This window comes from Schistocerca serialis, chromosome 4, assembly GCF_023864345.2.
Source record: "Schistocerca serialis cubense isolate TAMUIC-IGC-003099 chromosome 4, iqSchSeri2.2, whole genome shotgun sequence".
In the NCBI taxonomy this organism is placed as follows: domain Eukaryota; kingdom Metazoa; phylum Arthropoda; class Insecta; order Orthoptera; family Acrididae; genus Schistocerca; species Schistocerca serialis.
This window is the reverse complement of record NC_064641.1, coordinates 81,964,782-81,979,949: the sequence shown is the minus strand read 5'-3', so window position 1 is coordinate 81,979,949 and position 15,168 is coordinate 81,964,782. Positions and strand designations below refer to the sequence as shown.

The 15,168-nt window shown below is 44.0% G+C and overlaps 1 protein-coding gene across 1 annotated transcript in view; it reads right to left on the bottom strand.

The window, feature by feature from the left end:
* Window positions 1-15,168, bottom strand: part of LOC126474256 (uncharacterized) — a 168,453-nt gene that overhangs the window by 111,154 nt on the left and 42,131 nt on the right. The window contains exon 3 of the mRNA XM_050101721.1: window positions 8,523-8,626. Within this exon, the coding sequence (XP_049957678.1) occupies window positions 8,523-8,626 (104 nt within the window). The remainder of the gene's footprint in view (window positions 1-8,522; window positions 8,627-15,168) is intronic.

Below are 15,168 nucleotides of genomic sequence, written 5' to 3'. Positions count from 1 at the left end.
CCAGCTTCATGGAGACGGTTGCGAATGGTCCTCGCCGATACCCCAGGAGCAACAGTGTCCCTAATTTGCTGGGAAGTGGCGGTGCGGTCCCCTACGGCACTGCGTAGGATCCTACAGTCTTGGCGTGCATCCGTGCGTCGCTGCGGTCCGGTCCCAGGTCGACGGGCACGTGCACCTTCCGCCGACCACTGGCGACAACATCGATGTACTGTGGAGACCTCACGCCCCACGTGTTGAGCAATTCGGCGGTACGTCCACCCGGCCTCCCGCATGCCCACTATACGCCCTCGCTCAAAGTCCGTCAACTGCACATACGGTTCACGTCCACGCTGTCGCGGCATGCTACCAGTGTTAAAGACTGCGATGGAGCTCCGTATGCCACGGCAAACTGGCTGACACTGACGGCGGCGGTGCACAAATGCTGCGCAGCTAGCGCCATTCGACGGCCAACACCGCGGTTCCTGGTGTGTCCGCTGTGCCGTGCGTGTGATCATTGCTTGTACAGCCCTCTCGCAGTGTCCGCAGCAAGTATGGTGGGTCTGACACACCGGTGTCAATGTGTTCTTTTTTCCATTTCCAGGAGTGTATTATAAAACTGTTTTACTCGGAAAGAAATTCCTTTCATCACCGGTCTCATCTGAACGTCTATTTCACTTCCAGAGCACATGACCCGGCGTTCAGTCACAGCCACGTTCACATGAAATGCTAATTCTTTGTTAGGTTGAATTCAGATAGCTCGGGTGTGCTTCTTGTTCATCTGCATCTATATTTAAACTCTTCAGATCATTGTGAAATACATGGAATAGTGTGCTTTCCAATAAATCATTTATTAGGGCTTCTTCCCGTTCCATTTGCGTATGAAATGCGGAAGGATTGATTGCTTAAGTGCCCCTATGTCGGTTGTGATTAATCTTGTCCTCGCGGTCGGTACGCGAGCGATAAGTATGGTCTTGAGGAATATTTATAGATTCCTCACTTTATCCTGTGTCTTCAAAATTTGGATTTAGCCTTTCTCGACAGTTGGCGATCAACATCAAGCGTCTGCCAGTGTGGATTTTTCAGCATCTTCAATAGGTTCTTTGATTCGTCAAACAAACATGTGACCATCGTTCGCCCTTCTTTGTACGCGTTAAACATCCCCTGTTAGTCCTATTTGTTACAGACCCCAAACACTTGAGCAGTATTGTGGAAATGTATTTTGTAAGCAGTCTACTTTGTAGACTACGTTTTTCTCAGTATACCACCAATGATTCGAAATCTGCCACTTCCTTTACCTATGACAGGGCCTATGTCATTATTGCATTTCATATACCTACAAATCGGAACATCCAGGGATTTGTATGAGTTGACCAATTCCAACTGTGACTCACTGATACTATGATCATTTGCTCTTTTCGTGACGTGCTCAGTTTTACATTTCTGAATATTTAAGTCAAGTTTCCAATCTTTGCACCTGTCTGAAATATTTTCAAGATCTGTTTGAATATTTATTCAGCTTTTTCAGACAGTACTTCATTATAGGTACCTGTATCACCTCCATAAAAATCAGAGGTTATTGTTAATGTTATCTTCCAGATCATTAATATATAACATGAAAAACAAGTGTCCTATCACACTTCCATAGGGCATGCCCGAACTTACTTCTAAATCTGTCGATGACCCTACATCGAAAATAACATGCTGCCTCCTCCGTACCGAAAAATCCTCAGCCTATTCACAAATTTCGTTTGATGCCCTGTGTGATCGTACTTTCGTTAATAAGTGTAGATGTTATACTGCTTTTCAGAAGTCAAGAAATACTACAGCTACCTGATTGCTTTTATCTTTGGCTTTCAGGACTTCAAGTGATAAAAGCGTGAGTTGGGTTTCGGGTGAGCGTGTTTTCGGAATACATGCTGGTTGGCATGGAGGCAGTCATTCTCTTCGAGACACCTCTTCCAGTTTTGCTTCAGCAGTTGCAGCCTGTGAGCCGAGGCGCAAGCTGCGTCACCTGCGATAGCTGCCAGAATAGCTTCGCAATACGTTCTGATTCTTTGTAACTGAATTCCAAAAACTTTTTTTTGCTGACGTCTTTGATGTAGGAGGAGACGTTTTGCCTCTCGTCTAATAGCAACCCCAGATATCTAACCGTCTCTTGTTTTTATGGATGTTCTTCATGTATTTCTATTGTATAATTTCTAATTCTTGAGAGATAAGCACTATGCAAGCTGTCTTTTCTGCGGGCGTCTGGACTTTATTTTAAGTACACCATTCTTGCAGCACTTGTAGAAACTGTTAGCAACTGTCTTCTAGTTTGCGTCTTGACTCTCCTGTCACCATCAGCTAAATGTCTACCTATGCCAGAAGTGGTCACATTTCTCTTCCTTCGCTGAAGGTAATTGTCTTCCGTAGAAACTGATCTGTTCAGTCTCTTCAATCATGGAATATGTAGTGTTGTCTAGCCTGAGGGTACGATGTCTTCCAGGTGTTACTCAGTTTAAGAAAATTTTACATGTACATCAGTACTCAGCAAGCCATCTGACGATGTGTGGCGGATGGTACTTCTGTTACCACTAACTGATCCAACCTTTCCTGTTCCATTCCCGAATGACGCGTGGGAAGAATGATTGTCGGAAAACCGATGTATTAGCTCTAATTTCCCGAATTTCATCGTTGTAGTCACTTCGCAAGACATGTGTTGGAGGAAGTAACATGTTGTCGACTCTTCCCGGAATTTCAATAGTAAACCACTCCGTGATGCACAACGCCCAGCTTATGGAGCATCTCTGCAACGCTCTCGTGTCGACTGAACGATCCCGTGACGAATAGTACCGCTTTTCGTTGGATCTTCTCTATCTCTTCTATTAGCCGTATCTGATAAGGTGCCAGAGTGGTAAATAATACTCAAGAATCGCCCGAACAAGTGTTTCGTAAGTCATTTCTTTCGTGCTCCAGTTACATTACTATAAGTCTCTTTCTATGAAGTCTGCCATCTTCTCTTCCTTCATTTTATGTGGCCACTCACCTAAGGTCGTTGTGGATGTTTCCTCCTAGATATTTTATGGTAGATGCTGTTTTCAGCAATTAGTACAGTAGCGAAATTTTTTTCTCCTATGTATGCGCAATATCTCACATTTACGTTCAAAGTGGACTACCACTGCCTGCACTATTCATCAATCCTGTGCAGGTCCTTTCGTAAATCACTGCAATCTTCTGGCATTGCTATCTTCTTAAAGGCAACGGTATCATCTGCAAATGCCTTATGAAGTTTCCGGCATTTTCTCTTAAATACATCGTAACCAGAGTAAAGGCCCTATCACACTTCCTTGAGGTACTCCAGAGAGTACCTTTACCTCTGTCGATTTTGTTCCATTAAGAGCGAATCTTGAGTTCTATTTGCAAAGAAGTCCTGAATCCAGTAACACAAATGGCAGTGCGGGACGGCTTGTTGGCTCGATCACACCAGTAACCAGGTTATGGTTCTCTGCTTTAGAGCGTGAAATGTACTGTGGAAACGTCCCCCCCCCCCCCCCCCCCTAGATCGTGGCTAAGCCAGTTGTTTGCAATTTCAAGAAGTGTTAGTCCTGTAACACTTGCAGGAGAGATTCTGTGACGTCTGGAAAGTAGAGGAGAGGCATAGGTGGAAGCGAAGCTGCGATGTTTGGTCGCGAGTCGTGCTTGGATAGCTCAGTCGGTAAGAGGACTGCCCTTGAATGGTACGATTCTGAATTCGCTTTGGGAAAATGGTTCAAATGGCTCTAACCACTATGGGCCTTAACATCTGAGGTCATCAGTCCCCTAGAACTTAGAACTACTTGAACCTAACTAACCTAAGGACATCACACACATCCATGCCCGAGGCAGGATTCGAACCTGCGACCGTAGCAGCAGCGTGGTTCCAGACTGAAGCGCCTATAACCGCTCGGCCACAGCGGCCGGCCGCGTTGGGAAAGACTCGATCCAGGTTGCGTGCTAGTTTTCTGGGCCAACTGAAACAGAGTTCAGTTCGTTGGTTGGCTTCTAAAGCTAAATAAAAAATACCTGCACGGTGTATGATGTCTTTCACTTAACCATTTCCTCACTGTCAGGGAGTAGAACCTCATCACAGAATGTGTAATATATTGAGCACATTGTGTTTTATTGCAGACGAGATTCATGCCATAAGCTATGAATCACGAACTGATTCTTTTAATGCGTTCAGTACTTGACATAAATCTGAAGCAATCGTGATAATATCATTGTAAAGGCCATACAGCCTTTTTACCTGACACAGACACAGTGATTGCAGTTTTTTAAGGTAAATGTCGGAATCTCGAAGAATGGCGCAGGCTCAGGCTCTTCATAGTTATTTCTGGGATAAGGCCGGTGTCCGATACTACCACACAGATAATGTACACAGACGCCTTTATCCATAGGGCTGTTACCTTACCTGCAAGACCCCCATTGTTTGGCAAGCTTCTCATTGCGAAGGGTGTCAAATCGTGAGTGCGGGCAACAGCGATGTCTGTCAGCGCAATTGATCATTGTATGCCAGGTCGACTGCATCAAATTTTTATCGATTACTGGGCTGCGGTTCAGTGCATTTTGAATTTTTTACTGTCTGCAACCATGAGAGGATCGTATTTGCAGTATGGAGGATAGTCTTTCATTAACTGATACCGAGGTCTCCACTCATGCCTGATTATTTCAGCGACCTCGTCGTCACTTCATAAATAATATGTAAGCGCCTGGGGTTTGCGTCCAGGTGTGTTGTCTGATTTGATGTCCTTTTGATCCCTGCATTCCCTACTCCTATCATCTATTTCTTTTTTCTTCATTTTGTCCACGTAAGAAGTGCGCTTAAACTTAGTAGTTGGTTTGATGGTGTCTACTTTCTGATTTCCCATAGCATCTTCATGAATTTACTCTGACTAGTTCTTGCTAGTCTTCTTTCCAAGCTTTTCCGCGAATCTGTGCTTCGTTATTAGTGTTCAAAGGTCAAACGATTAACTATATTTTCTGCTGTCATCTTCATACATTGTAGGCCTTCCGTAGTTTCTGATTTTGACCTTCTTAGAATTCATAATGTTGAGTAGTCCTTTGGTGAGCCTATTATTGCCCGTTTTGTAAGTAAAACCATAGAATTTCAAGTGTCTCTTGGGCACGGTGTTAAAGAAATAGCTCGTATCTATTTGTGTGTAGAGATCAATTTTCTCCTCTTTGTCCAAATTCAGTTTTCTTGTATGGAATCATATATTTTTTTCCGCTTTTGTTTTATTCGAATGTGGCATCTTCAGACTTCCCTCCAGCAGGTACGGTCTCTGATCCAGATTCCAGTAAAAGAAATGTTTTGTAATGTTTCAATTTCGCGTTGCGCGTTATTACTTTTTTGCTACAGAGGTTTCAAGTAATTTTCAATGCCTTTTGAAGTTCACGACTATTTCTAGGTTTGCGCTAGCCTCCAATCCTTACGGTATTATGATCCTCCAGGGCATTTAAAGGAACAAGACATTCTATACAAAACCAAACAAGACAACAAGACAATGAGTGTCAAATGCAACCCTCCAGACGTCTTATGAAAACCCCATTACATGGAAAATGAACATCTAAACAGCTTTAATCTATTTGCTATTATTTATTTTTGTTTTTACCATTATTTTCAATTTAAATTTTCATAGTAAAACATTATACGAGGCTCATTTTTGAAGTAAGTACCGTTTTCAAATATGACATTGGAACTTTGTGATCGCCGTACTGTTGATTCTCCCAAAGTATCTTCAATTGTTGCCAATAAACAAATGCCATTACGGTAGCTTCCGCTTGCACAAACTTTTATTCGTGTGTGTTCAAATGGCACAGCCGACTGAAAACGCCGCCAGTTGTGAAATCCGCGCAATTATCTGTTTCTTAAATGCAAGTGAGGCGAAAGCAGCTGAAATTCGCTGGCAGATTAATGAGGTTTATGCAGAAAGCGCTATGAACGCTAGAATGGATAGAAAATATTTTAGAGCATTTCAGGATGGACACACAAATGTGGACGATGAGAAATGAAGTTGACGACCGTCCATCATAACTGATGACTGGTGCAGAAATTCGGTAAAAAATTCGGCAAGACTGACGCTACACGATTTCATCGTTATGTCTGTCTCCCCACGTTTCAAGAAGTGTCCCGTATGAAACTGTAACAGGAGCCTTAAAGTGTCGGAAGCTGTGCGCACGCTTGTTTCAAAAAATGCTGGCTGAAATGCATAAAACTAATCGTTGATCCAGTGCGATGACTTTTCTCCAGAGGTATTACACTGAGGTGACAAAAGTAATGGGATGCCTCTTAACATCGTATCGGGCCTCCTTTGGCGGTGCGCAGTGTAGCAACTCGGCGTGGCATGGACTCAACAGGTCTCTGGTAGTCCCCTGTAGAAATATTGAGCTAAGCTGCCTCTACGGCAGTCCATAATTGCGAAGATGTTGCCAGTGCAGGATTTTGTGCGGGAACTGACCTCTCGACTATGTCCCATAAATGCTCGATTGGCGATCTGGGTGGCCAAATCATTCGCTCGAATTGTCCAGAAAGTTCTTCAAACCAACTGCGAATAATTGTGGCCCAGTGAAATGACGCATTGATCGTTGAAAATTTCATCGTTGTTTGGGAACAATTGGTTTCCAAGTAACCGAACATAGCCATTACCAGTCAATTACCAGTTCAGTTGGACCAGAGGATCCAGATCATTACATGTACCAGATCATTACGTGTACACAGAGCCTAAACTATTACGGAGCCACCACCAGCTTGCACAGTGCTTTGTTGACAACTTCGTCCATGCCTTCTGTGGTCTAGGCCACACTCGGACCATATCATCAGCTCTTACCAACTGAAATCGGATCTCACCTGACCAGGCCATGGTTTTCCAGTCGTCTAGGATCCAATCGATATGGTTAAGAGCCCAGGAGAGGCGCAGCAAACGATGTCGTGCTGTTAGCAAAGGCATTCGCGTCGGTCGTCTGTCGCTGTAGCCCATTAATAACAAATTTTCCCGCATTGACCGAACGGACACGTTCATCGTACTCCCACATTGATTTCTGCGGTTATGTCACGCAGCGTTGCTTGTCTGTTAGCACTGACAACTCTACGCAAACGACGCTATTCTCGGTCGTTAAGGGAAGCCGTCGGCCACTACGTTGTCCGTAGTGAGAAGTAGTTCCTTAAATTTGGTATTCTCGACACACTCTTGACACTGTGGATCTAGGACACTGAATTCCCTAACGATTTCCGAGCTGGAATGTCCCATGTGCTGGTTTCAACCAACATTCCGCGTTCAAACTCTGTTCATTCCTATCGTGAGTCCATAATCACGCCGGAAGCCTTTTCACATGAATCACCTAAGTACAAATGACAGTTCCTTTTATACTTTGTTTACGCGATACTCCCGCCATCTTTATATATGCATATAGCTATCCCAAGACTTTTGATCTCAGTGTATATCGAAGGAAATAAGATCTAAACAGAATTGTCAACAGTGGTGAAACATGGCTTGCTCACGTTATAGCGAAATCAAAACTACATTTTTGGAATGGAGGCAATCAACATTAGCCAGGAAACTTAAGTTCCAAGGAAAAAGTTCAACCCAGAAACAGAGTGCGTTTTTCTGCCGCAGGTAGCAGTTAGTGCAAATAGGTATTGTGAAATGCTAAAGAAACTGTGCCGTGCAATCCGAAACATAAAGCTCAGTAGATCGATTGTTTCGCTGCGCGACAATGCACGTCCACATATGGTTCATCGCACTTGGTTAGCATCGCGTGGTTGGGAACAATGTCATCACCCTCCGTGCAGCCCTAGTGACTATCACTTGTTTCTGCACTTCAGGAAAAAGCTCACTGGTCTGTGCCATCAGGAAAATGACGTCGTCAAAACGTCAGTACAATATAGGTTAAAAAATCAGGCTGCAGATTTATATGAAGATGTATTTCAGAAGCTGGTCATACGCTGTGATGAGTGCCTTAATGTAGGTGGAAATTATGTTGATGATGATGTTGTTCGGCTTGTGGGGCCCTCAACTGCGCGGTCATCAGTGCCCGTACAAAGTCTCAATTTTTTCACAGTCCAATTTTTTTCCACACACCAATCTAGTCACTGTCACGGATGATAAAATGATGAGGACAACACGAACAATCAGTCCCCGGGCAGAGAAAATCCCCAACCGGCCGGGAACCGAACCCGTGACCCCGTGATCCAGAGGTAGCTGCGTTAGCCACTAGACCACGGGCTGCGGACTGGAAATTATGTTGAAAAGTGGGTTAAGGTTGAGGCTTGCACATAAAAATAAAGTTGTTGTAACACTGCATTTGTTTTTTATTTTATTTTAATATCGTACTTACTTTAAAAACGCGCCTTGTGTTACTCAGTCTTTTTTTTCTTTTTTTTTATGTAAGGTCTGGGTGAGGCTGCTCCAAAGATTTGGTCTCATTGACACAGAGGTCCGCTTAGAACAGAACAACAGGCATACAGTGCAACAGGCGTAACTGAAGCGTTGTGACATGTGTCTGCTGACACGGCAGTAGATACTCACGATAGCCAGGTTGAGTAGATCGCCGCCCACCTCCAGCTTGAGCTTCTTGAGAGTGCCCACCATGCCGAGGCAGGGCCCGCACCACTCCGAGTACACGTCCACCACTGTCAACACAGCACACCACAGCCGCTAGCGACCTCTGCACTGTTCACAGCCTGGACTCTTTTTTTCTTGAGCACTAGTAAGCGAGAGTTTAGGGGAATGGATATTACCCACACGTTGGCTGACACACGAAGAGAAGTACAGGGTAGATGTAATTAAACTTTCGCTACTTGAGAGGGCTCCCATGTGATCGTTGAACACTGATACTTTATGGAAAGATTTGTAAGCAGACACGGAATACCTATAACGAATAAACCGCTGAAAGAAAAGCATATTAATTTCCACACGAGACCATAACATTTCTTAACTGCTACCGTATTACGTTGATTGTTAAAAACGCTGCTCAGTGTGATGACCATCTGCATCCATAATAACCTGGCACCTCACTGGAGATTGCTCTACTGCCGCCCAAAACAACAGTGGACCATGTAACGTTCAGCTGTCGTTACACAGCTCTGTGCACTGCCTGAAGTTCGCACATTGCATCCAGCATCCTCACCTGCGTCAACAGTAACTTCATCAACAATTCTTGCCGCAATTGGCCATCAGCCCCTACCAGAAGCAGTTCCCAAATCGCCAGTTAATTCTAACTTCCGAATTATGTTTTTCAACCTCAGAGTGGAAAGAGGACCTCTCCGTATTCCTTTGATGCGTCGCTATTCGTGGAGAGCAGCAGCACTATTGCTGTTGTTTTGATAAAACAGCCTCATGGAAAACTGGAAATTTGTGGTAGGTTCCTATAGGACCAAACTGCTGAGGTCATCAGTCTCTAGGCTCACACTCTACTTAACCTAACTTAAACTAACTTACGCTAAGGACAACACACACACCCATGCCCGAGGGAGGACTCGAACCTCCAATGGGGGAGGAGCCGCACGAACCGTGGAAAGGCGCCTCAGACCACACGGCTACCCTGCGCGGCCAGCCGCATGAGCAAAGCCTTGCTCATCTTCTCATAGCCAAGTAGCAGTTGACAGGCGTTGCCCGGAGAAACGTTATTGTGGTGCCTCGTGTAAGGAGGAGAAATGCGTACCATCACGTTTCCGACTTTGATAAAGGTCGGATTGTAGCCTATCGCGATTGCGGTTTATCGTATCGCGACGTTGCTGCTCGCGTTGGTCGAGATCCAATGACTGTTAGCAGAATATGGAATCGGTGGGTTCAGGAGGGTAATACGGAACGCCGTGCTGGATCCCAACGGCCTCGTATCACTGGCAGTCGAGATGACAGGCATGGCTGTAACGGATCTTGCAGCCACGTCTCGATCCATGAGTCAACAGATGGGGACGTTTGCAAGACAACAACCATCTGCACGAACAGCTCGACGACGTTTGCAGCAGCATGGACTATCAGCTCGGAGACCATGGCTGCGGTTACCCTTGACGCTGCATCACAGACTGGAGCGCCTGCGATGGTGTACTCAACGACGAACCTGGGTGTACGAATGGTTCAAATGGTTCAAATGGCTCTGAGCACTATGGGACTCAACTGCTGAGGTCATTAGTCCCCTAGAACTTAGAACTAGTTAAACCTAACTAACCTAAGGACATCACAAACATCCATGCCCGAGGCAGGATTCAAACCTGCGACCGTAGCGGTCTTGCGGTTCCAGACTGCAGCGCCTTTAACCGCACGGCCACTTCGGCCGGCTACGAATGGTAAAACGTCATTTTTTCGGATGAATTCAGGTACTGTTTACAGTATCATGATGGTCGCATCCGTGTTTGGCGACATCGCGGTGAATGCACATTGGAAGCGTGTATTCGTCATCGCCATACTGGCGTATCACCCAGCGTGATGGTATGGGGTGCCATTGGTTACACGTCTCAAAAAAATGGTTCAAATGGCTCCGAGCACTATGGGACTCAACTGCTGAGGTCATTAGTCCCCTAGAACTTAGAACTACTTAAACCTAACTAACCTAAGGACATCACAAACATCCATGCCCGAGGCAGGATTCGAACCTGCGACCGTAGCGGTCTTGCGGTTCCAGACTGCAGCGCCTTTAACCGCACGGCCACTTCGGCCGGCTTACACGTCTCGGTCACCTCTTGTTAGCATTGGCGGCACTTTGAACAGTGGACGCTACATTTCATATGTGTTACTCCCGTGGCTCTGCCCTTCATTCGATCCCTGCGAAACCCTACATTTCAGCAGGATAATGCACGACCGCATGTTTCAGGTGATGTACGGGCCTTTCTGGATACAGAAAATGTTCGACTGCTGGCCTGGCCAACACATTCTCCAGATCTATCACGAATTGGAAACGTCTGGTCAATGGTGGCCGAGCAACTGGCTCGTCACAATACGCCAGTCACTACTCTTGATGAACTGTGGTATCGTGTTGAAGCTCCATGGGCAGCTGTACCTGTACGCGCCATCCAAGCTCTGTTCGACTCAATGCCCAGGCGTATCAAGGCCGTTATTACGGCCAGAGGTGGTTGTTCTGGGTAATGATTTCTCAGGATCTATGCACCTAAATTGCGTGAAAATGTAATCACATGTCAGTTCTAGTATAATATATTTGTCCAACCAATACCCGTTTATCATCTGCATTTCTTCTTGGTGTAGCAATTTTAATGGCCAGTAGTGTATAAATATTGAGCCCCTTCACACCCACACTTGCTTGGTGACCATTCAAGAAGATCTAGTGTCACCTCTGCTTTGGTTAGTATCTAAAAAGAATTCCGTTGAAAACGCACCAAAAGTAGCGATTTCTTTTTGCATGGGTTGTTAACGACTTGTAGCTTTCAGAGAAGCGTCGTGAGTGACGAACTTTGAGTAAAACCTACATTTTTCTTGTTGCTTTGTTAAAATCTGATTCTTTTGCCAAAAGACAGTGGAGCTTAAAAAATGTCAACGCAGTAACATTTTGTGGGTATGTAATTGCGAGACAATTCTGAAACATTGGTTTAGTAAGTTTGTTAAGTGAGGGACTGAGGGAAAGCAATGCCAATAGCTTCTGAAAAAGTGCGTCATCGGTACAAAAATAAACGTGTAAGGTCTTCACATATGTTGCTCCAAAACCCACAGCATTTCTCGTTCCACCAGCTATCGATGGCCCATGCAAATTACATGCTTCCATCGAAAAACTCACTAGTTAGCGGAATAACATTGTAGATAATGAAATTTTGCATAATAACGATGCGGAAAAGACTCTCCCCTTTGCATGCTAACATATCCAAAAATCTCATTCCTATATCTCAAATCATTTAACAAATATGAGGATTTTTGTGGATGTTTCATCCTCGTTTTATCACTGGTGCGCGCGATCGCAAATGAGCGTACTGCATCTGATCAGTTTTCTCAAGATGGATGACAAGACTGGTGACCTCACCCAAGTCTAAAGAAAAATTCAGTATGTTAGCTAAATTCCATATCCAGCAACATATTGAGTAATAAACACCGAACGCAAAATCATAGCGACCCCTATTTTTCCTTGTAAGCTGAGGTCACTGAAAGTCATTGTTCACGTATGAACTTCAGTACTAACATACAGTTTAATTGCATATTTTCAAATCATTACTCGATTGACTTTTTTCAAAATTTAATGACAAACATAAAGTAAGAGTGACTTCTCAGTTTTCTTTATTATTACATACTCACTTAAAATTAGTGTCAAAAAACGTGACAACCTTCAGTTGCCACGTCAGTGTTTAATAATGCATGTTTTTCTTTCCCATCATCTTGTACAGGATTTTGGATGTAAATTGCGCTAGTGGGCTGGCGACCGATAAATATTTCCTTTTCGTTCATTAGTGTAACTTTTGTATTCATGATCAGTGGTATCCCTTTTGTGCCCAGTGTTGTCCGTGAGTGAATGCACAAAATAACTTTCATTTTCCAAATTATAGCCCTGTTCGGTTTAATTACTTCCATCAGAAGGGTCGGTTGTACACTTTCCTGCTACTTATCGGTATCACTTGTTCGGCAAAGGTAGCCTTATCCAGTTAAAACAATCCATTAGGCATAACGCGATCCACGGTCATATTTTATGTCGCAAGCAGGATAGGCCGATTAGTAAGAAGGAGGTTACAAGTTCACTGAGAGTGGTGCCTCGTGGGTGGTAGCGTGACATTCTCTCAGCAGTCCATGACCAGATGTTTCCAGTGGGTGAAAGATCTAGAGAAAGTTCTGGAGCCAGGACAATTGCCGAACATCATCTGTATTGAGGTAGACCAGGTCAGGATGTAACACTATTATCGATCTTATCTGCACTTACCTAACTTCTTTGTCTGCTTATGTTCACTGTGACTCCTCCTGTATCATTATGTTCTTCGATGTAACATCTATGTAAATGTTCTACTCAATATTTATGTCTGTTTATGTCACTGTAATTAATCTATGGAGGAAATTTTAAAAGTAATGTCCTGCAAAGCAATGGAAATGTTAAAACTTTACAAAGGGTTCTTCTTATGGTGAGTCGCATCTGTATAAGTCCATTTTGTAAAACTAAGAAACTGCACATCAGTAGCTTCATCCAAAATCTTTTGTTGTATACACGACTAGTTTCGGAGTACTTTAAGTTCCATCGTCTGGCGCAAACTATAGTAATGAAAATATTCTGTTACACGCGGATGAGAGCGGATCCTCAAGTCTGAAATATCAAAAGCAATTATGCAGCTAAAATCTCTAAACTAAAAGAGAGAACAAAAAATAAAATCAATCATCTGAGGTCATCCTCACCTCAGTGTTGTCATAGAACCAAAGATTTCATGTCAAAAGCTTAAAAAAATCTTAAAAAATCCGGAGAAATGGATATAACAACCACACACCAAATGTTTTCAAAATAATGAAACATGTAAAATGCAATAAAAATGGGGACAAATCACATATTGCGTGGAATTACTTACATGCATTCCATAAAGACCGTTCGCCCATGCTGCGTGACCAGAAACACAAACACGAAAACTATGTAAAAGTAAATACCAGCCGTCGGTACTGAAGCCGAACGTGACCCAAGTGCAGGAGCGGTTCTAAACAGATATGTGATTGGTGAACTGTTTAAACTGGCAAAGTGGGAGGTAACAGCAGACAGGAGACAAACAGTCACAACATTAAAAGGGAAGTTGACATGTACACTTTAAAAAAAAGGAAAAAAGAAAGAAAGATTACGTTATACGTACACCTTAATCAGCCTGGACAATGTCACAATTAACTAAACTATTTCTGTGATACACTCTGTGCCTTCATTAATTATGTCGAGAAGATGCAAAAGAAGACTTCTTAAGATTTCAACGTTTTCCAGAACACTGAGTAACCGACTTTTCTCTGCAGTGTGTAAGACAGTGAAGTTAACGCTAACGTGGTGGCTGTCAGTCAGATGCGTCATCAGATCTGCCTTGGAATTGGTCAGATCTTTTACTTGTAGTACTGGTCCATGCATAGGGTTTCAGGTTTGTAATCACGTAAAAGCTAGAGGGAAGTCCGTACGCAACGAAATCCACCTGGCGGGAACAGAAAAGGTGGACTCGGCGCTCGAACTCAGGGCTCCTTTGCGGCACGAGTTAGTCGGTGGTAAACAGTGAAAGTCGGTGGCTCGGCGGCAGAGTGTTAGCACCTTGTGTGCTGAACGAGCCGACAGGAGCAGCAAGATTATGTAACATAGCCCTCTGATGTGGAAGCAATTTGGTTTATTATTCATAGCATACATCGGTTAGCTCTGTACTACGAACATCCAACGTACATTGGTTAAATCTGTACGACGAACATCCAACGCTAAGAAGAGAATTTTCAGAGCTTGTTAGACACCAAGAACCATGAGCACTTTCGCTGCCTTTTTGAGTAGCTACAGAATATCGCCATAGCCACCACCTTCTTCTCAAATTATCAGCTGAGTACTGTACAGAGTGCTTGAAATACGAGGGCAGTTCAATAAGTAATGCAACACATTTTTTTTCTGAAACAGGGGTTGTTTTATTCAGCATTGAAATACACCAGGTTATTCCCCAATCTTTTAGCTACACAACACTATTTTTCAACGTAATCTCCATTCAATGCTACGGCCTTACGCCACCTTGAAATGAGGGCCTGTATGCCTGCACGGTACCATTCCACTGGTCGATGTCGGAGCCAACGTCGTACTGCATCAATAACTTCTTCATCATCCGCGTAGTGCCTCCCACGGATTGCGTCCTTCATTGGGCCAAACATATGGAAATCCGACGGTGCGAGATCGGGGCTGTAGGGTGCATGAGGAAGAACAGTCCACTGAAGTTTTGTGAGCTCCTCTCGGGTGCGAAGACTTGTGTGAGGTCTTGCGTTGTCATGAAGAAGGAGAAGTTTGTTCAGATTTTTGTGCCTACGAACACGCTGAAGTCGTTTCTTCAATTTCTGAAGAGTAGCATAATACACTTCAGAGTTGATCGTTTGACCATGGGGAAGGACATCGAACAGAATAACCCCTTCAGCGTCCCAGAAGACTGTAACCATGACTTTACCAGCTGAGGGTATGGCTTTAAACTTTTTCTTGGTAGGGGAGTGGGTGTGGCGCCACTTCATTGATTGCCGTTTTGTTTCAGGTTCGAAGTGATGAACCCATGTT